Below are 19,906 nucleotides of genomic sequence, written 5' to 3'. Positions count from 1 at the left end.
CCAGTGAGTCCTCATCATAGATTTCTCTTTCCCCCTCTGTGATATTAAGATGGGTCCCGCCATCCTTTTAATAAAGTATCTCTGCTTTTTACATATTTCCCTACCCAATCTTATAGATGGGGAATTCAGCTTAAAGCCCAGAGTTGGATGCCCTAGTGTGAAGGTGTAACTGTCCCATTGGAGACAGCTCAGCATTTCACACAGGTACTCCAAGTCTCTCTGCAGAGATCTCTGAGGAAGGTCACTTAGGCTGCATTTATGCCATCTCAAACAATCCCAAAGTGACTTGCCCAGAGTCATGCACAGGATCTCTCTGGCACAGCAGGTATCACACCCAGGTTTCTCAAGCCCTACCCCAACTCCGTAACTGCTGAGAAATCCCAACATCCACCTGTCAATTCATTATGGAAAAAGGCACTGAAATCAAATTCACACGCAGCTTTCACCCTGCAGCAGGTCAGTTTGAGACTGTGGTGGCAGGAGAAGCTACAGACCCCCCCTGCCACATGCAGGGTCAATGGCTCCATTTCCCTCTCATTCCCAGGGTGAGGGTTTACCATCTTTTGTCTCAGCTGTCTCTGGGTGGCCATCTGTGCTGCTCCCACTCTCGGAGGCTGCAGAGTACCTCTCAGATACCTCCACCTGTCAACAAGCACCAGACACAAGCTCCACAGATGCACATGACACATTCCTCCAGCCAGCATCCACTGCAAGTACCTTCCCTCTCCCCAAATTGCAAGATCCCACCCTCCTCTTAAGACCTCCCTCACCTGCCCGCTCACACCGTGCCCTCACATTATTTCTGAGCCTGGCACAAGCAGATCCAGCACATGAACTGCCCCGGCTGGGCTTCCCTCTGAGGTGGCACGGTGGCACCACCAGTGCCACCCCCTGGCCTCCTGCCCTGCAGCTTGGCTGGTGGGAGCATTTGCCAGTCCCCATCGCAGGACATGGGCACAGGAATTGGCTAGGTGCCCAGACAGGTCCATTTTGGGTATTGACTAGTGACTTATGAAGGCTTATCTCTCCTTTCGCTGTTTTGGAACAAGCTGCCTCCCAGGAAAGCGTCACCTAAACCTGGACTAGAGAGACTGGCCCAAACCCTGGCATCCAAGGGTGCGTGTCCCTTCCAAAGCTCTTGGTGAGCACAGCTGTCCCTTTGGATGAGAGTGGCTGCAGTCCTGCATGGAGGAGAGCCCAGTGCTGAGTCAGTTTTGGGAGAAAGACATGGCAAGGAAAAGGAAGACTGTTCCAGTAACGCTCCTTTTAAGCGGAACAGGGATCTGGTTACTCTCGTATCGGTCTTTTCTCTGATAAAATTACTGTACCTACAACTCTTATTTATTAAAGGAACAGGGTGGAAAAGCCTAAGTGCTAGTTCTCTCTGTAGAGACAAGGCGTACCTTTGGGTAACTGAGCCGCTGCGACTCTGGGATGTACTGGTTGCCTTCACTGCCTCCTTCACACAGCAGCCCGCTGGTCTCTTGAATTACCTGTGCAGCAGAGGAAGCCATAGCCTGTGAGAGAGCTGCAGGAACGGGATCAATATTTCTTCCCCACCCAGGAAAGGGAAAACCACAGCAGCCTGGGAGGCGTATAGTTTATTCTCCCTGCGACCCTGGGGACTCTCCTGGTGTTGCAGCAGGCAGCCAGCACAAGCCGCCAGATGGACCCAAGTCAGCCGGGGAGAGGCTGCCAGCAAAGGCAGTCCCGGTGCCTCGCAGCCCCGCTGCTGCTCCGGGCTCCACAAAGGCTCCTGCTGCTGCCTCAGGGAAAGGGCCACATCTTCCTGCAGTCTCAGCCAACTCGTGCTGGGCACCCACCCCAGACATCCCTGGGCACGGCAGCTGGCTGGGAGGTCCCTCTACAGCAAGGGAGCTGTGGGAAGAAGCCATCCCAGGGCATGAAAATGAAGTGGTGTATTTGTGTATGGGCTTACAGTGAGGAAGGGAGCCAGAGCACACAAGGACAGGCCTGAGATAAGATATGGTTTCCCAGCAAAGCCAGAGTAGAAGCATGGGAGCACCAGAGGTGCAAGCCCCAAAGGCGCCACTGACCCTGAGCCACTGCTCTGCCTGGTCTTTACTCTGCAGCCCCAGCACGATGACATCAGCGTTCATGGGGATGATCTTCAGCTTGTGCTCTTTCTTCCTCACTTGCTTTTCCTTGTGAATGACAGTGCAGCCCAGCAAATTCACATCAAGCTGAGGGCTGTGGTCTTTGGAGCTCTTGTAGCACTGGGGAAGGAAGATGGAAGGGCAGGTACTAAGAGGCTGAGGACGAGCTTTCCCTCTCGCTCACTGGTGTAAACTCCACCCTAGAAGTGGCTCGGTGCAACCACACACACACATATTAAGTGCACTGAACACAAGAAAGTCCTATAGGTCCTACAAGGCTGCAGTGTCTATGCAGACTACATACAGAACATCTCCGTATGTCTAGAGATACACATACATCTATGTACAGGCATGTATAGTCTGAAATACATCTCACAGATACTGCTAGAGGGTCAAGCATGTGGTTAGCCAGTGGGGTAAGCGTCCCTTCTGCTTAACCACCTCAAAAAGTTTCCCCAAAAAGCATCTCTAGGCATTTGGAGAGTTTGGGATTTTGGCTGCAAATGTGCCCTTGTGCCCCCCTCAGCAGCCCCATTACCACATCCCTTCTGAAAATGGAACGAGATCCCCAAATCTCTGGGACATTGTTTTTGAAGCACTACTTCTACCGGTACTTTGGTTTTGTCAGCTAGTTAACATGGCCTGAGGTGCCACTTCCCTCCCCAGCTCATGCAAATAAGTTGTTTTAGGCAGAGAGTGGAGGATCTACCTACCAGCAACCTGGTGTCCTTGATAACACACAGCTGTTTTGCCCACTGTCCCAGCCACTTCTTTCTCCACAGGAAAGCACAGATGCGGGCATCCTTCATCAGCTCAATGGTGGCCTCCGTGGATGGCCACTGGTGGGTTGCTGACTTGCCTTTGCTGCTCTCTTCTTCATCATAAGATTCATAGGAGCTACTAACAGCTTCACCATCTTCTATAACAAAAGCAAAGCTCTATCATTACGTACGTTTCTAGGACAGCTCAGCCTACTGCTTGCCTCAGCCATGCTCACACATGCAAAAGCTTTCAGCACAGGGACGTGTCTTTTGAGGCTCTCCTACAGGAAGATAATCAATAGGAAAATAACCCTCATAGATCCTTTTTTCTTTCTAGCCCAATATTGATATTATTGCAATTTTTTGTGCCTAATAGTCTCAGTTAGAAAACACTCAAAAGACACTTCTCAGGTGACCGCAATTTAGACAACATTCCCTTAAACATTTTCTGATGTTCACTGCTTCCCCCCCCCCCCCCCCCAGATGCTTTTTCTACTTTCCACTTCAAGCCAAACACAATTTTTAAGGCAACAGCAAGCTACAATCAGCCCTCGTCCTCTGAATGTCAGAAGTAAAAATGGTATTTGTGAGGCCATGCAGCAAGCAACGATTTGTTGTATCCGAGGTGTCGTTCCACTTTCCCTCTCTGGGCTAGCAGGTGTCTCTCTACTCGGCATCTAAGGGACAGCAAGGGACTTTGAAGTAATACACTGTTGCAGCAGCAAAAATTACTCGTAAGTGGCAGCTGTAAATAACAGTAATCGTATTTTTTGTGTTCATTCTTAAATGGATTACTACGTTATTACGATGAGTTGGGATTTCCAACACCCAGCTCTAAGGTGTTGTAGGTATTGGAGTTTTCAGCTGGTAGGAACAGTTGGTCATTGGTACCAGGCTCATCAGGAACAAGCGTTCCCACTGACTACCGGGGAATTTGCAATGTTCTGCTGGTGTTTACAGCAGGGCTCTTATTTGCAAAGTAAGCTCACATTGCAAGATGGTAAGATTTGGGCAGCACCTGTTTAGGGTTTTGCATTCTTTTCCTACCAAACAGCACAGAGCAATATTGTTAAGTTTCTCTCATCAGAATTTAGTCAAATTTTGATTCTCAGCAAATCTTATTATCCATGTAAAAGTAACATTATCAGATTAGTGCAAAATAAAAAGAGGAAAAGCAGCCAGAAAAGAGGAAAAAAAAGCATTAGGAGCTTCACTGAAGAACATTTCTTAAGCTGGATTTATTTGTTCTTAAAATAAAAGGAAGATGCAGCAACAAAGCTACAGCCTTACCCCCAGTGAAATCTCACTCTGTAACATCCCTCAAGCAATCAAAGCTGCACGAATTAAACTTACTAAAAAGCAAATGCTCCCTCTCAAAGTCTCCGACTGGCGCTGACAGTACACAGCTGGCTCACCACCTCCGTACCCTCAGCGTGTTGGACTGCCTGTCTTTTATGGGAGAACATTACCCCACAGCGCGTTGTCACTGTGCACGCCTTGTCCACAGGCACCCTGGGCAGACATTTGGATGGAGCAGAAGTGCTGAGGTTTCTCACCCCTAGAAATACCCAGAAGCTGAACCTCTGCACTGCCAGGGACCCTTCCTCATGCAGCAGGAGCAAGGATGCCTAAAGTGAATCTTATCTTCTAAATCTCCCTCCTTAGCAACATTGCTAACTGCCCCTCTGGCCCCTTGTGGGTGTCTCTAGTGCCCCTCACCTCGGCATTAGGGCTGCCACCTTTCTCCTGGGGGAATAACACTTTTCTTCCATGCTCTCAGTGGGAGCCCTGGTGGCTCTTTTCTGCATCAGCCACAACCACAAGTGCCTCATGAGATGAGCTCTTCCCTACTGCAGCCACTGCTGGCTGGCTACAGCCTCATGATGGAAAGGTGTTTTCCAGGCAATGGCAAACTGGGACAAATCTTGTTTGGGTGACTTGAGGCAACCGTTGTCACTACTAAGGCGCACTCAATCCCGAGTTATATAGCTCAGGCACTTCAGTAAGGTCTCCGTTTCCCTGCTGGTGGTTTCAGCTAAGACCACAGTTTTATTCTCTCATTGCTATGACATCAATTGTAGCCACATTCTTGGATGTCTTTATCTAATCCACCTTTTCTTTCCTGTTTGTCTTCCCATGAGCTCCCAAGGAGCTAAATCAATACCACGATGAAGGAAGCTCCAACTGTCTTGTACACCAGAGCTGCCTGTGCCCGAGCAGGGCACCTCCAACTTTCGCTGAACCGCTACTTGCCAATACAACCAGCATTGCCACATATCAGCCCCGCAGCAGTGACAGAGTCAGGGGAATAAAAGCTAGGGAAGTTCTCGTCCTTGTCATCTTAAGCATGAGGAAAGGCACAAAAAATGCTACCTTGCATACAGCCAGCATGGGCAGAGAGAGAGGAGAGGTGGTTACCCCTCCATGCACATAACGGGCAATGCCAGGAGGGAGGCACCTGATCATCTTTGCTAAAACTGAGTAGTTAGAGGGTTTTTTGTATATTTGTTTCTGGTTTTTTTGTTTTTTTAAAAGAAGAAAGGCACTTCAGGTTTGGAAAGCATGCCATACCCATTGTTATTGTGGCATAAATAACGCCCTCAGTAACCTGCAACCCTGGCCTGGGTCCAGCCGCAGCAAGCCTACCAAAAAGACCTGCACAATCAAAAGGAAAGAGAAAGGGAGACAAAGAGAGAAAGCCACAGATAAGCAAATGTGGAGAACAAGAGTATCAGCCTGGCTCCAGCCCAAGCTCCCCCCTCGTCGGTGAGGCTGCCCCATCCCTGCTGTGGACAGAGGAGCATGCTGTACGGTGACACTCCAAACAGGGACAATGTTTTCAACCCATCCCTTCAAACAAGGCAATTCCCTTTAAAACAGAATCGTCACTGTAATTAAAATCAGCCAGGGCAGATGAGCTGTTTCAGCCAGAATAATTATTGCTCAGTTGGCAGTCACGTCACCCCTTGCATTTTCACTCTGTTTCTTATCGCACCCTTCAATTATGCAAACACAGCTGAGGACGAGGACGATAACGGTTTAACACATTTCAGCCCAGGAGGGAAGGGAAGCAGCAGCATTTGCTGAAGCTGTAAAATGAAAGGCAGAGGCACCCCCAGTGGAGGGGTGGGAATCCTGCTGATGAAAGAGGGACCCCAAGACCCAGTGGATTTGCCCGCCTGCTTCATTTTAATTAATTCACCCATGGCTTGTTACAGTGCCTCGAAGTCCCACCTCTGACGCTGCATGAATCCTCTATCTCCTCAGCCCATCTGGAGGCTTGCTTTGATGTCCTTTCTTGGCAGTGCACCCACTAATTTTAGTGGCGTTCCTATTTTTGTTCGATTTCACTACGCCCATTTGTTTGGAGATTCATGGGTGTCTTCCAAGGCTCACGCTGTAATTCCGTCAGAAACACTACCGGCACCTCCCTGGACCGCTGGCCTCTTCCCTACCCAGCTTGTAGGGAGGAGGGGGTGAGCACAGAGGGCTTGGGGGGTTACTGGAGTCAGGCTTTAGCATCTTTGGCCAGGGAAAACCAATGCATGTCCAGACTGCCTTTAAGCAGTCACATCAAGGTCTCAAGGCAGTCGCTAGCAATGAGCATCACTCCACATAGGACAGGCACAGGGTATGATTACCATGAGATAAAGGGATGGGGAGCCCAGTTTTGTACTTGTGGAAGCAACAGGCAGGATTGAGACCTGCAGGTTTGCCTATACGTCATGGAATTTGAAGACTGATCTCTTAAGGCAAACTGGGGCATCAGAAGCTTCCCTGCATCGCCACCTGACCTCCCCCTCCACACAGCACGCCATGCTTCACCCTCTCCTGAGCCCCCACAGCCTCCTCCGGCCACACGCCTGTGGCTCCACAACTCTCCCTGCCCCTCCTTCTCACTTACCCCAAGGCACCACCTCAAGCATGAGGCTGCCAAAAAGCACAGAGATCCTCAGAGACATGCTGCTGCTGTCCTTCTCACGCAAACCACCTGAAAAGCCATGGGCACTATAGCACACCAGGCGGTTTGTGCAGAAGAAGGGACCTGCAGAGGGGACGGGTGGCTGAGCAGTCGCAGGAGGCAAAGGCACCACACACCTCGGTTGCAAGGGACTGCCTGGACTTGCCCAGCCTGTCTCTGCTCACTTCATGGGCTCCTATCTCCGCTCACGGCGTGATACTGCTCAGTATCACAGTGTCAAACAAAACCAGCTACTCATAGCAGGCAGACTGCTCATTTTGACAGTGCTCCCATCGTATGGGTCTTTTTCTCCTTTTTTGCAGGGCTCTGATCTCTTATTTCCTTAGGCATCTGACCGGCCTGGATTTCAATGGATGGTGGGTGTATCTGCATCTTTGAGCTGCAGGTTAGCGAGGAAAAGCAGAGGTTTAAGCTGAGTGTGTGCTTATCGCTCCTGCCAGCCAAGGCTCTGAACAGAACGTGAGTTTATGGAGCTGCCTGGATAACATAACCTGGGTCTCCCAGCACACGATCCCTGGCCATACTCCAGCTAATCCACTGTACGTCTTTAGATAATGTGCTAAGAGCCATGACATCTACTTTCCCAATATGCAGCAGGGAGAAAAAAGCCCACGTATCTTACAGTGCAGGCAGCTGGAAAATCCCTGCAGGGACGAGGCTGCAGCAGCCTGTGCTGCCCTGGCTGCAGGAGGGCTTCAGCCCCTGCACCTCGCACATCACAGCCCTGACCTCAGCCAAACAACCCAGAGCACTCTGGCAAAACCAAGCTGACACCTAACTACGCACGGCAGAGCTGGGGGACCTCTCCTCTGCACCAAATGGTACGGCTCACCCTGGCTGTGACAAGGCTGCACCTTTTCGTGCCGGAGCTGGACACAATCTTCCTGTTCACCACTGTAACGCGGTTGCAGTTGAAACAAGATGGTTCAGGAAAATTAAGAACTTTCTACATCCCCCTTTTTTTTTAGCATCGTAACTCCTAAGCCTTTGTGAGAAGTGACCCACAGCGAGCTACAAGCTGCCCAGGAGCGCAAGGCGCACACGCGCAGTGAGGGCTGTTTGGCTACACCAAACCCTGGCCACCTAAAACAGTGGCACCGCTGGTGCCTTCCTGCCAGGGAGCTTCTGAGCCTGGTGGTGCACACCAGGGCTGGAAAGGACTCAGCTTCTCATATAAGCAGCTAGGATTCAACACCCAAGGGTTTAGATCCAGATCTTTTACCCTGAACTCTCACTTTGCTTGCCTCGACTCTCTCTGCTCAGCTCTGCCACACACCACGTATGTCACCTCCCCCACCCTGCTGCAGCCAAGGCGGACGAGCAGAGACCGGCTTCTGCAGCAAAGCAATATAATCTGCATCATTTGGGTTTAAATGGATTATAAAGCGATGACAAGATAATCTCTGCTACCACATCAGAGGAAGATAATCTCTCACAAAGGGTGTTCAACAAAAGGAGGATGCCGGAAGGGGTGGAAAGCCCACCGGTGACAGGTAGCGGTGGCACTGCTGGGGACATTGCTGGGAGGTACCAACCCGGGTGGCGAGTGAACCCGCATGTTGTCCCCTCACATGAAATGTGGCCTTTTAGTCAAGTTTACAGACAGTTAAGCTGCCACAAGAGACAGAGTTGAATAAGCAGCCAATTGTAAAAACAGTTATGATGTCTAACAGACCAGAGTCATGGATTTTGAGCCTCAAAGGGACAGTTAGAGCACTAGGACACGAATGCAAGCCACCAAAGTTCCACCACTCACTCCTGAATAGAAACCTGCATTTGACTACAGCCTATCTGCCAGAAAACCACCAAAAGAACCCACAGTGGTCTATATTATTTTACAGTGATATTATATTAACCCGTGTACTACTTATTTCTACAGGAAAGTTAAAAATGAGTAATTCAGTAGCCTTTTCTTTCCAACTACCATTAGATCTGCAATATCAACTGTGACCAGCATTAGAAAACAGTTTTGTCTCACAAGCTGTAAGAAACGTCCGTGCTTTTGTTTACTTGTTCTCATATATCTCAAGTCCTCCATCTCCCACACCCCCACCCTGAGAGTTAGCTGTGATATACCATTTACAGAGACATCATAAGGCTCAGCCTCTTCATAATATCCCTCCGGGGATTCCATCTTGGGGACTGGAGGTTGTTTTGTTTCGGGAATCTGCAGAATAAATAAAGGAAGCATGATTTAAGGTAAAAACAGATCCTTGAAAAAAAGTGGGGCATCCGTCTTTTTTTTTTTAAGATGCACTAAAGTGCATCCTAGTGGATGAGATCTTTTAGGCGTGTATACCAGAATTTCCATGTCAAATGGTTGAGATGACAAAGAGGAAAGACTGCTGAGGGTTTCCAGTGTACAGTTAGCTCAGATATAAAGTTCTTCAAAATGACTGTATAATTGTGTCATAACTGTTATTTTATTTAATATTGCAGAAAGCCCTGGCAAGATCAACTCTTAAGTTTCCTCAAAAGCAGTAATTGCAACCTGTTGGCCTTACTGTGCACTGGGACTTCTGCCTGCTGCGCACACCCCCCCCCCCCCCCCCCCCCCCCCAGCTGCTTATTGCAACTGGGGATGAACTTCTGTGCTACTGACTGCCCGAGCAGGGAAGCAGAAGGGCAGACATTTGGTGCAATCCTGGCTTTACGCTGAAAAGCATAGCCTGAGCGGCTGCTGGTCACGTCTCCAAGTCTCTAACTGAGAGCAAACAGCTAAAAATCCCTGCTTTAGGAACTACATCAGGAATCTTTAATTGTGCTCTGAGCAAAATATGAAGGAAATGGATAAACAACACTGATGGAAAACAAGCCTTTGAAAAGAATCCAAGTGCTGGAAAATCCCTGTGGTGCCTGCCAAACCCCTCCCTAAACACAAGCAAGGGCTAGCAGGAAAAACAGTGCCTTGATCCTTTAGAAATACCAACGCGGGGGGCGGGGGGAGATAAGAAGAAACAAACTTTTTACTTTTCAACCAATTCACATAGCTATTGAACATCAGGACAGTGGAGCCAGAGATCATGGTAGGATGACCGCACAGCTTATGCTCTTCCCAAAATACCTGGCATCCCACCTCCCTTCATGACCTGACAGTAGCATCCCTCTGTTCCCCAGGGAGGTGTCACTCAGGCCAAGTCACCCCCCGTCATCTGACAAGGGCATGCTCTGCCTCACAGCGCTTCAACTGGCTTCTGACCGAGACCTATGTGAACCCTGGATAGGATGTTCAGTGCGTGCAGGGCTAAAGCCCCACTCCTCCCAGGAGCACAGGCAGAAGAGCAGGTTTCTCTTTATAGAGACAGCAACACTGAATGTCATGGATCATGCATGGTCCTTCAGGCCAGCCTACTTGATTGCTCCTGGTGTCCTGGAGAAGAGGGGCCAGCTGGGCGTTAGCATTGCAGAGCAGTCTAAGGCAAGATCTCTTTGTAGGTCGTGCCAGCATCATCAAAAGCAGGTTCAAAGCTGCCCATCCTGCCCTGGCTATTTCCACCAACAGGTACTGCTGCCTAGAAGTAGAGAGGAAGCTTTGAAGCAAAAGACTTTTCTGGTCAGCAGCTTCCCACGAAGTAGGATGTTGCTGAGCCTGAGGGAGCTAGGAGCCCTGACCACACCGGCCAGAATCACGCATCTCTGTACCCACATGGTACAGAACACGAACTCTGCCAACCTTGCAAACTTCTCAAGCGTCTTGGATGAAAACTCCTCCCTGTGTGGGTCTGCCAGGTGCTGTGAGCAGACACTGAGTTCGCTTTCCAGAGCCATGCAGGGGGGGACTGCTGGAAAACACTTGCCTCCAAACACTTAGAGGTTTAGAACTTGTCCTGATGTGTTAAATTAAAGAAACAAACCCAAACCTAGCCACTCCAAAGCTTTACTTAATCCCTTCCCTGGCCAGGGAATGTGTCTGCAATTACCATCTGTGGTGGCCTCCTGCATGTAGCCAGCTCACACAAAAAAACATTGTGGGTTTGTTTGGCACCATCCCACAGGTGTCAGGGAAGGAGCCATGGGGAAAGGGGTTGCTCTGTTTTGTTCCAAACTATGGAAGCCAACAGGGACTAGGTGGGACTGCACCTCAGCTGCCCCAGAAGCTATTTTTTTTCTTTTCTCTTTCCCTAAAGGCATGGAGTAGTTTTGTCTCTAAGTCAAAGAGTTTATACTGTGTTATTTAACCCAGGCTGGTCCACACAGAACATTTGCCTGTCGCATTACAGCACAACGGAACATGCAAATAAACCATCCTGGGCATCTGTATCTGCACGACTTTCTCAGTAAACGGCTGTAGAAAGCGGCAGAGCTGCCAGGACTACTGTGGATGAAAAGTCACCGATATCTGAACCACAGCCTGCAGGACTCACTCGTTAAAGGTTGCTTTGGGACAAATCCAAAGGAATTAGTGGGATCCAACTGGGCCACCCCTGTCAGTTTGCCCATTGACTGTTGGTGTCAGTGAATACCAGGGACAATCTGCTGTGCAGAGCTTTACCACCAAATTTCTCCTGTGCCTCAAAAAGCAAGCTTAGAACACCACCACAGGGTGCTTTATCATCACCAAACCAAAGAAAACTCTGCAGAGCTAGAATAAGTATACTCTGAGGTCCTCTCCTAACATCCCTATTTGTGTAAGGAGCTGTGCTCCCTCTCCCTCCTCCACTGCCCAGGTGGCCACGGCTCCGGCCCCTGCCAGGAGCAGCAAACACAGGCAGGGAAGATTCATGTCCCCACAGCAGCGATTGTCACACACTACCTGAGTTCACATTACAGCTCTCCCCAGCCCCACTCCCTGAAGTATGCTCAGGCACCCTTGCTGCCAACAGCTCCCTGGTGCTCAGATGCTCACAGCGAGGAGGTACTTGACTGCTTTATCCAAGGGGGGTTAGCCCCAGTGGTAAGCAGGGGGGAGGAGGCAGCTCCAGCACAGGCCTGGGAGAAGACAGGTGGCTTAGGTACCCTTCTCAGCTAAAATCCAAGAGTGTTTTGGTTTTTTTTTCTAATTCCTTCATTTAACTTCCTGAGTGCCCATCAGAATGCTGGGCTGCACCAAGTACAAGCAGAGATGCCTGGGGGACACCCAGCTGCTGCTTCCCTGGTCATGACTCAGTTCCACTGCTCATGCCTTCAACTCCACTGCACTGCTGTCCTCCTGCCTCCCTCCCTGCCACAGCCACTACCCCCCTCCCGCTTTGAGAAATCCAAAGCCAAACAGCAGTTCCTGCTCTGGGCACTGCTCCCAGGCAACTCCATCTCCAGCGCCATATCCTGAGCCACTGCATGGGCAGGGGCTCCCTGGGGCTGGAGCAGCTCCCATCAGGCAAATGCACTGCCTCCAAGGGTTTGTTGGCTGCATCCCACTCTATCCCCTTGTCTTCCCAGCTCCTCCAGTGAACTCCAGCTGAGCCACACAGCACCCTGAGCAGAAGTCCTGGGGCATCACCCTGCATCCTCATTCTTGGGAAAGGAGCAGATCTCTCTCCGTGGTTGATGAATGCACCACCCCTCCATGTCTTCCCCTCCTCCCCATGCACACTCCCTGCCCTCCTTTCCTTTCACATCCCAAAATTCCAGCTACAGCAATTCCCACATGGGACCAACTACCGAACAGCAATATCCATGTGTCAAGGGTGACCTGTGTCTCTAGGACAGCAGAGCTGGCTTACTAGCACAGAGACGAAATCCCACTGAAAGCTGATGGTGCTGAACTGGACCTTTGCTAGATTTATAGCTGCCCTATGGAAAAGATCTACAGTCCCAGCAACAGCTTGCGGATAAGCGGGCTGCACAACCCGCGTAACACCCAGCACAGTCGCCCAATGCACAGACAACCCCACGCACTTCAGCTGGAAGCAAACCTGATCTTCTTTGCAGATAGCCAAACTGCAAGGCTCTGCCAGCTAGGGAGATTCTGGGGATCGCCCCGCTGCCCTGCAGCTGAATAATGGCTTTTGTAAGCTCCTATCAGCAGCCCAGGCACACCTGCTTTACATCTCAGGGGATATTTCCAAAGCAACAGTTGAGAACCACCATCTCTTTCTTTCTTTGAAAACATCAGTTGTCTTCCTTCTGTCTGCCTGGATTGCCACGCTATGGGTGCGGTTTTCCCTGGCAGGGAACACAGCCCATTCTGCACAGTACTCCTGCACACACACGTGAAGCCCCAGGCTCCCACAGCTGCCTGCTCCATCGGCTCATGAGCTTTGGGAAACACAGGGGTTTCTGGATACCCAGCCATCTCGGAGCACCAGCCGGCTGCAGCGCCTGCCCCAGCTGCACGCTGACCTGCACCATTCATAAAGACGACAAGTAAAGGTGGAAACCTGGACACTGGGGAGTCCTTAGCTCAGGGGTCTTCAAACTTTTTAACCAGGGGGCTGGCATGCGGATGAAGTGGCAGGCAGTCATCTGTGGCTGCTTGGTTCCCCCCCCCAGCTGGGGCGGGGGGTTCTGTAAATACCAGGGGCTGGATTGAGGACCCTGGGGGGCCGTATCCAGCCCATGGGCTGTAGTTTGAGGACCCCTGCCTTAGCTGAATATTTTTTTTTTTATTTCTTTAAAGAAAGCTCACCAAGGCTTACTTGCCTCACTAACATACACAGGCAGAGGTTCTCCATTTAGCCATGCTGCACAGTACATAACAGAAGTGACGTCTTGGGGTTTCAGATCCCCAGGCTGAGGGCTAGACAGTGAAAAGCAAAGGATTTGCAGAACATACCTTTGGAGGGGGGAGGTCCGGCAGGCTCTTCTGAGGAGGGGATGAATGCAGTCCTGAGTCTCCATTGGTCAAGGAATCTCTCCGGTCCAGTGCTGCAAGCCAGAAACACAATTATATCAATGACATGTGGCATTTCCCAGCAGCGCACTCGCTACCCGGGGCTGTGCAGGAACAGCGAGGTGCTATTTCAGTAGGAACCAGAGTGACAATTACAGGCAGTGCTGCAGGGCCACCATGTCATTTCAGGCCATGCCCAGGAATGTGGCACTAGGAGATGCAGCAAAAGAGCTGGCCTCTGGTTTTAGGGCATGTTTTTCCTTCTGGGGGGAAAACTGGGAAGCCCAGACCTACTGCTGAAACTTTAACGGGTCTTGAGAAGCAGCATGGGCAGACACTACAGAGTGCCTGGAAATCCATAGTACTTTAGTCCTTGCTAGCTCTGATCTCTGCTACGGAGAGCAGACAGATCAGTGACTGGCCCTGCCTCTACTGTGCTTCCACAAAACTGGAGCTCATACCACCCTGCTCCCACAGCAAACTGCAAAGGTTGCTGCCTAGCTGAGTTGCACAACGGTTTACCAAAGGCAGCCAAGAACAGTAATCTAATCGCTACTGAAGGAAGAGTTGCTCTTGAAGCAGCCCAGGACAAACATGTGAAAGGGCATATGGCAGCAGAACTGCTCCAGGCGATCTGCCTCTGCCTCTGGAAAGTCAGATTTTCCAAGCAGCTGAATGCAGAGTGATTCAGTGGCTGGAGGGTAAACGAAAAGCTCAGAAATCTCGTGTTCAGCCCCTCTTCCCCCACCACAAAACTCCTCGGTGGCTTCAAATAAGTGCCCAAATCCCACGACCTCTGAGATAGCACAATGCAGCAGTGCTCAGGAACAAGTGGGAGCAAGGCACAAATGGCTGAAAAATGAAGGACTTTGAAGGCATTATACTGTGTAGAGGGGAAGTCCCTTTTGCACAGTGTCTCTTGCCAAATCCTTTGGGAGAAATGAGGCTAAGGTATCCAGATTCTACAAGTCCAGTAAATTAAGTGAGGGAATTAAGTCCAAAATCTGCAGCGAGTTGATGCTCCAGCTGCCTTAGTCACCTGCTGATGCTCCAGCCGCATTCCTTGGGCGCACACAGAAACCGCCAAGACATCATGCAGTGCCCAGCAGTGGTTAGCACTGCACTCAGAAGACGTGGGCCAGGACTTTGCTGCATATTTCTGGGCTTTAAAAATAGAAGCTGGAAACCACATTACTTTGTTCGCGTCTGGGGCTTGGAAGCCATGATGACAGCTCTGCCCTGCCAGGCTGTAGCCAGCTCCTGGCCTGGTGGCACAAGAGCCCAAGACACATCTCTTGTGACAAATTTCTCCTTTTGATGCAGGTCTACTGGTCATCAGCACTGGCTAACTTCAGCAAGTCAGGAGGGCATGGAGATCCTTGGATCAACAGATGCCAACTTCAAGCAGCTGCCTGCACCCTGCCAGTGGGGCTGCTGGATGTCTTGTAAGGTTCAGAGTAAAGCAGTTGAGGACGTGGGGAGACCCACCTACCAAAATACCCCATGATTATACCACCAGACACACTTCTACAGGTTGCTGTTGGAGGTTAGCCTTTTCTGTAAAGGACCAAGGAGATGGCACTGTCCGGGCAGACACCTTCCACCAACAGTAGCTGCTGAGGCCATGGCTACTTTTGGAAACATCAGAAACAAGGCTGAGATTTCCTAAAGCCCCAGATGGGCTACTCCCTGAGGGGATTATCTCTGCACTCACAGTTGTGCACCAGGGAACTTTTTAGGGGCCTCTTTAGCAAAGAGAAGCAGGCCAGCTTGCGTCCTCCTGCTTCAGGCAGAACCTCCCATGCTCAGCTCCACAGAAGAGAAATCCCTGCAGCAGCAAAAAACACTGCCAAACCCTTCACAATTGGTGGCCATCTGTTCTCTACTCTCCAGCAAACCTAGCAATCATCCCACTGAACCTCACCATGCCAGGAAAATGCTGTCTGATTTCTGTACCAGCGGTTCCTCCTCCCCCCAACCTCGGAGCACAGGACTGGGACCACAGCTTCAGTCCTCACCCTGCTGGAAACCTGCCCACCTCCATGGACACATGCCCACGTACTCCAGCTGAGGAGCAGAGTAGGACGTGATGGAGCTTTGATTTTCAGGCTCTGTGCGGGAAGAAACACCCCTTTAACCTTCATCCTGACAAGACCCCTGGGAGAGGTTACGGGGTTTTCTGCTCTGAGGTTGCAGAGGGCTGCGATCACTGGCCAGACATGGGGACAAGCAGCAACCACACGCTTTCTGTATGGAGAGTGATGCACATGCCCCTTCCTTCTGCTACACACAGGGCCACAAATCACAGGCTGCTCCCTTACTGGGTGGGAGGGAAGCAGTATTTTTTCCTAGACAAGCATTAACACTTTTCAGGTGTCTTCCGATTAAGATGTCTCTCTAAAACCTGGCATTCGGAGAGCATTTAGGAAAGGGAAGGAAGAAGAACAAACAGCAAAAAGACTGCTAAAATTCACATCTGTACTAACTGTTACCTGTCTGCTCTCAGTTCTTTGTAAAAGCAAATGTCTCCTAGTATTTGGGCTAAGAGGACTGCAATGTGCATCACCAGGAGCCTTACGCTTCCCAGACTCCTGCACCTTGATCCCTCCAGGAAGAGATCGCATTTGGCTCACTGAAGAGCTACGTAGACTTGCAGGGTAGAGACTTGCTGCGTTTCTCGAGTAAATGAGATCAAGTAAACGATGGTACTCATTCAGTGAATTCAATTATTGTACCATAAAAAGGCATCTCAAAAGCAGCGTACTGTTCGCTTAAATCCCTACAGACAGAATTGCAAGTAGATACAGTGAGCAGTGAAACATGTTTTTTGTAGAAATCGCGTATTTTAAGGTTTGGAGGAGGGAGGTTTGGAGCTGATGTATTATCACTTTGGAAAGCATTTCACCCTGAGCTGCTTGGAGCACACCTGAGCACAGTTCTGGTGGTGAAGAGACCCTGCAGGGCACAAGAGGTCCTGTTGGCCTCAGCCAAAAGAGTGTGGTCACCACATCCCATTGAAGACTTTTTGGTGAGACCAAGAGCACAGAGTGGCAGTAGACAAAAGGGTAAAGGGAGCTGCATAATCACTGGAGCTCTGTATCACAGCCCCTTGCACCAGTGGGTACCAGGGCCCCCTCCACCTGCTACACTTGAACCTGCAGGTCCCACTGCGGACCGGACAGGCACAGACCTCTCCACCCAGTTACAGAGGAAGGATCAGGGCCATACACCCAGCTGCAGCTACGGCTAAGATTCCATACGTGTGTCTCACTGACTTCAGCATTTCCAAATAACTCAGAAGTTTTACTTGGAATAGGGAGGTTGCTGAAAACGGAGAAAGAGAGAAGTGCCAGGTCCCACAGGGAGTGTCTGAGTGGGTAGGCTCATGGCCTTGATAGGGAAAAGTCTGAAATAAAAGAACAAACTCCAAAAATAAATTGTCTGAAGTTTGCCCCTGTGTTTCAGCATGGTAGATCATTGCAAGCCTTGTTTCAGCCACCAAAAAAAGAACTTATATAAAGAGAAGTTTCTGTTCCTGCCTAGCAGCTGGGAGCTACCAAGACGCTGGGCAATCCTGTTACGGAGCATCACAGCATCACCCAGAGGGCCCTGTCTGGAGATCACATTGAGACTGCATGTGTAATCTGGATGGATGGATATCCTGTCTTCAGCAGTATTTGAAGTTGACCTAAATTCAGCTGCAGGTATTTTAAATAACAAAACAAAAACAAATAAAACCCACCACAAAACAAAACAAAAAACAACCCCAAAACAAACAACTCTGGCGTGGAGCTATCCCAACTATTGCAGGACCAGCACATCAACAGCAGGCTGCACTGATGTGTCCTCATCTCATCTATTTGAATGGAAAACTTTGGGGTAGGGTCAGCCTCCAGCTAGGTGTGCATTAAGGAGATGTGTGCCACCAATAATCTCATTTTACGCAACTATCAAAGACAGCTTTCATGATGAACTTCAAAGAGCAAGAACATTTTTAGACAATTATGTTCTTTGCCATGTTACAAATTCAAAAGCTGGGAAATCTAAATTGGAAATGAATATTTTATCTAGGTTTAATTTCTTGGCTTGTACACTGCAGAAGTCTCGCATCCCCGGGAGATGAAGGTGCTCTCCTGTGCAGATGGTGAGGGTGCAGGCTGCACCTGGGGGCTTGCCTCGCAAGGTTGGGATGACACAGACCCTCTGGGCTAGCACAGAGCAACACACTAAAGATGACACGTGCTTTTAAGGTCTTAAAGAGGTGAAGTGCCTTGTTTTGTGGCCAAAGGAAACATGAAGGTTTCCTGAAATATTTCAGACACTGCAGCTTCAAGCCTTAGAAGGCAACATTTTTATCCCAAAATAATGCCCTCCAAAGCGTTACTTCCAGGAATAACCTCACAGTATTGGCAAAGACCGCTATTTCTAAGGGAATGTCATGAAAACGGCAGTCCTTCCACACCATCAACTGCCTCAGCCCTCAGAGCTGCCAGAGGCCCGGCCCCCCCAACTGGTAAAGCAAGCCTCTAACCACCTATGTGAACCACCTATGTGCCTTCCTCACCCTGTTAGATGCGATGCAACTATTAATCTTCACTTCCCTACCTTTGTCTTGCTTTTCCTGGTCACCTTGCTGTTTATGGACGGTCACTTTGTTCATATAAATATATTCCTCATCACCACCTGCAACCAAAGGGAAAAGTGAACTCTTTACCCACCCGCTGCTTTCATCTTGCTAAGTTTTTCCACAAAGGCCAACATAAAAAGTGTTTCTGCTGAATACATTTGGGGAGAGCATGTTGGTTGAGGCAATGTGCAGAAAAAACCCCAAGCAATAATAAAAAGCAAAAAAATTAAATGCTTTATAGTCAGGAAATTCCGTAAGTTAAAATTTCTACTTAAACATTCACTTGGCCAAACAGTACATCCTGTGTATTTTACAAAGTGGATTAAATAAACTTAAGGTTTAATAAGGAAAACAGAAAGGATCAGGAATCTTGGGAATCCTTTGCTTGTAAAGCTGGACACACAACTACAGTAATTTTACATAAACATTAGAGGTCACTGCAAAAATAACCTCTGTTTCATTTTCTCCTTCTAATTTTCATGCCTCCCATTCCCACCAGTCTCCAAGAAAACGTTGCTTCAAGGCCCCGTAGCAATTCCCATGAGAGCCCACTGTCCCATCCTCCATTTTCCTTGCCTGTACCACCAGACTTGGTGTAGACCCGCAGAAGGTCGGAGAGGAAGCTCTTCTTCACAATGGCAGTGCTGCTCAAATTCTCCTTGTCCAGTATCCTCAGAAAATCTTCAAGTTCTGTGAGCAGCTGCTCGAGAGCTACAACAGCAACAAAGACAACAGTTGGCGAAGCAGTTGGGTGGCGTGTCAAAACGGGACATATGTTAATTCTGTGTTTTCCAAGATTTTTTCCATTTTTCTGCCCAGGGATAATACAGGTTTCATTTTCCAGCTTGAACCCTTCCCCTAGTTTTGAAAGGAGAGTCCCAAAACCTAAAACCCTCCATGTTCCCTTAGTCTGTTCGTACAGCAACAGAATCCTGTGTATATAGCTATGCTTCCGACAGGGCTCTTTGCTCAAGGGAGAAAAGCCCCGAGGGATGCTGAGCACTAGGCCTGAGATTACACAAAAGCAGCTAGCAAGATCTTGACACTTGAATCTTGAGTCCTGGTAAACATCATTCAAACTTCACGTAGACTGGGATCTACTAAAGACCTTGCTTTTTGTTCCCTCTTTCCAAGCCGCCTCCTCCTCATTTCTCTGCCTGTAACAATTTGAAAATGTTTACGTGTATTCCCCAAAAGAGACAAAAAAACCCCACCCCAAAACCTCCACATCCATAAATCATAATCCAGTAACTTCTCAGGCCACCTTGCTTGGGTAGTGACCACAGAGGTCACTGTGCCACGTGGAACTGAAGGACCCGAGACAGAGCAGTGCCTCAGACAGCCTCAGGAAAACCTGCCGTACGGAAGATCCAGCACACCGCTCCCAGCACTGGTGGCTAACCGGGCTAATAGGTTTGTTTTCCTCCCAAGGAGGTGCTACTCAGCTCTGCCAACAACAAATCACTTCTCTGACAGGGCTCACGCTGAAGCAACAGGCGTTTAATTGCTTGCTTTTGTTCACAGCAAAGTTTATCGTGGTCTAATTAGCAGCAGTGGCAGGAGCCCAGTCCAGTGAGGAAATAACAGAGCATTATGCGGAGAGAGGAAACACCACGCAAGAATGATGGTGTGTGGGAAAAGCATGGA

General features: G+C 49.5%; 1 protein-coding gene across 3 annotated transcripts in view; it reads right to left on the bottom strand.

Annotated features, from left to right (window-relative positions):
- The window catches only part of AFAP1L2 (actin filament associated protein 1 like 2), a 71,344-nt gene that overhangs the window by 9,350 nt on the left and 42,088 nt on the right, over positions 1-19,906 (bottom strand). Inside the window, exons 2-10 of one of the 3 annotated variants that reach the window (XM_055720759.1) lie at positions 18,836-18,970; positions 18,238-18,315; positions 13,576-13,667; positions 8,937-9,027; positions 5,450-5,533; positions 2,831-3,036; positions 2,058-2,237; positions 1,404-1,493; positions 558-642 (exon numbers count right to left, since the gene is read on the bottom strand). In XM_055720759.1, coding sequence (XP_055576734.1) covers positions 558-642; positions 1,404-1,493; positions 2,058-2,237; positions 2,831-3,036; positions 5,450-5,533; positions 8,937-9,027; positions 13,576-13,667; positions 18,238-18,315; positions 18,836-18,970 — 1,041 coding nt within the window. The remainder of the gene's footprint in view (positions 1-557; positions 643-1,403; positions 1,494-2,057; positions 2,238-2,830; positions 3,037-5,449; positions 5,534-8,936; positions 9,028-13,575; positions 13,668-18,237; positions 18,316-18,835; positions 18,971-19,906) is intronic. The other 2 variants (XM_055720761.1, XM_055720760.1) reach the window with 2 other exon arrangements.

Source organism: Falco cherrug, chromosome 9, assembly GCF_023634085.1.
Source record: "Falco cherrug isolate bFalChe1 chromosome 9, bFalChe1.pri, whole genome shotgun sequence".
Classification (NCBI taxonomy): domain Eukaryota; kingdom Metazoa; phylum Chordata; class Aves; order Falconiformes; family Falconidae; genus Falco; species Falco cherrug.
This window is presented reverse-complemented; position numbering and strand designations above follow the sequence as displayed.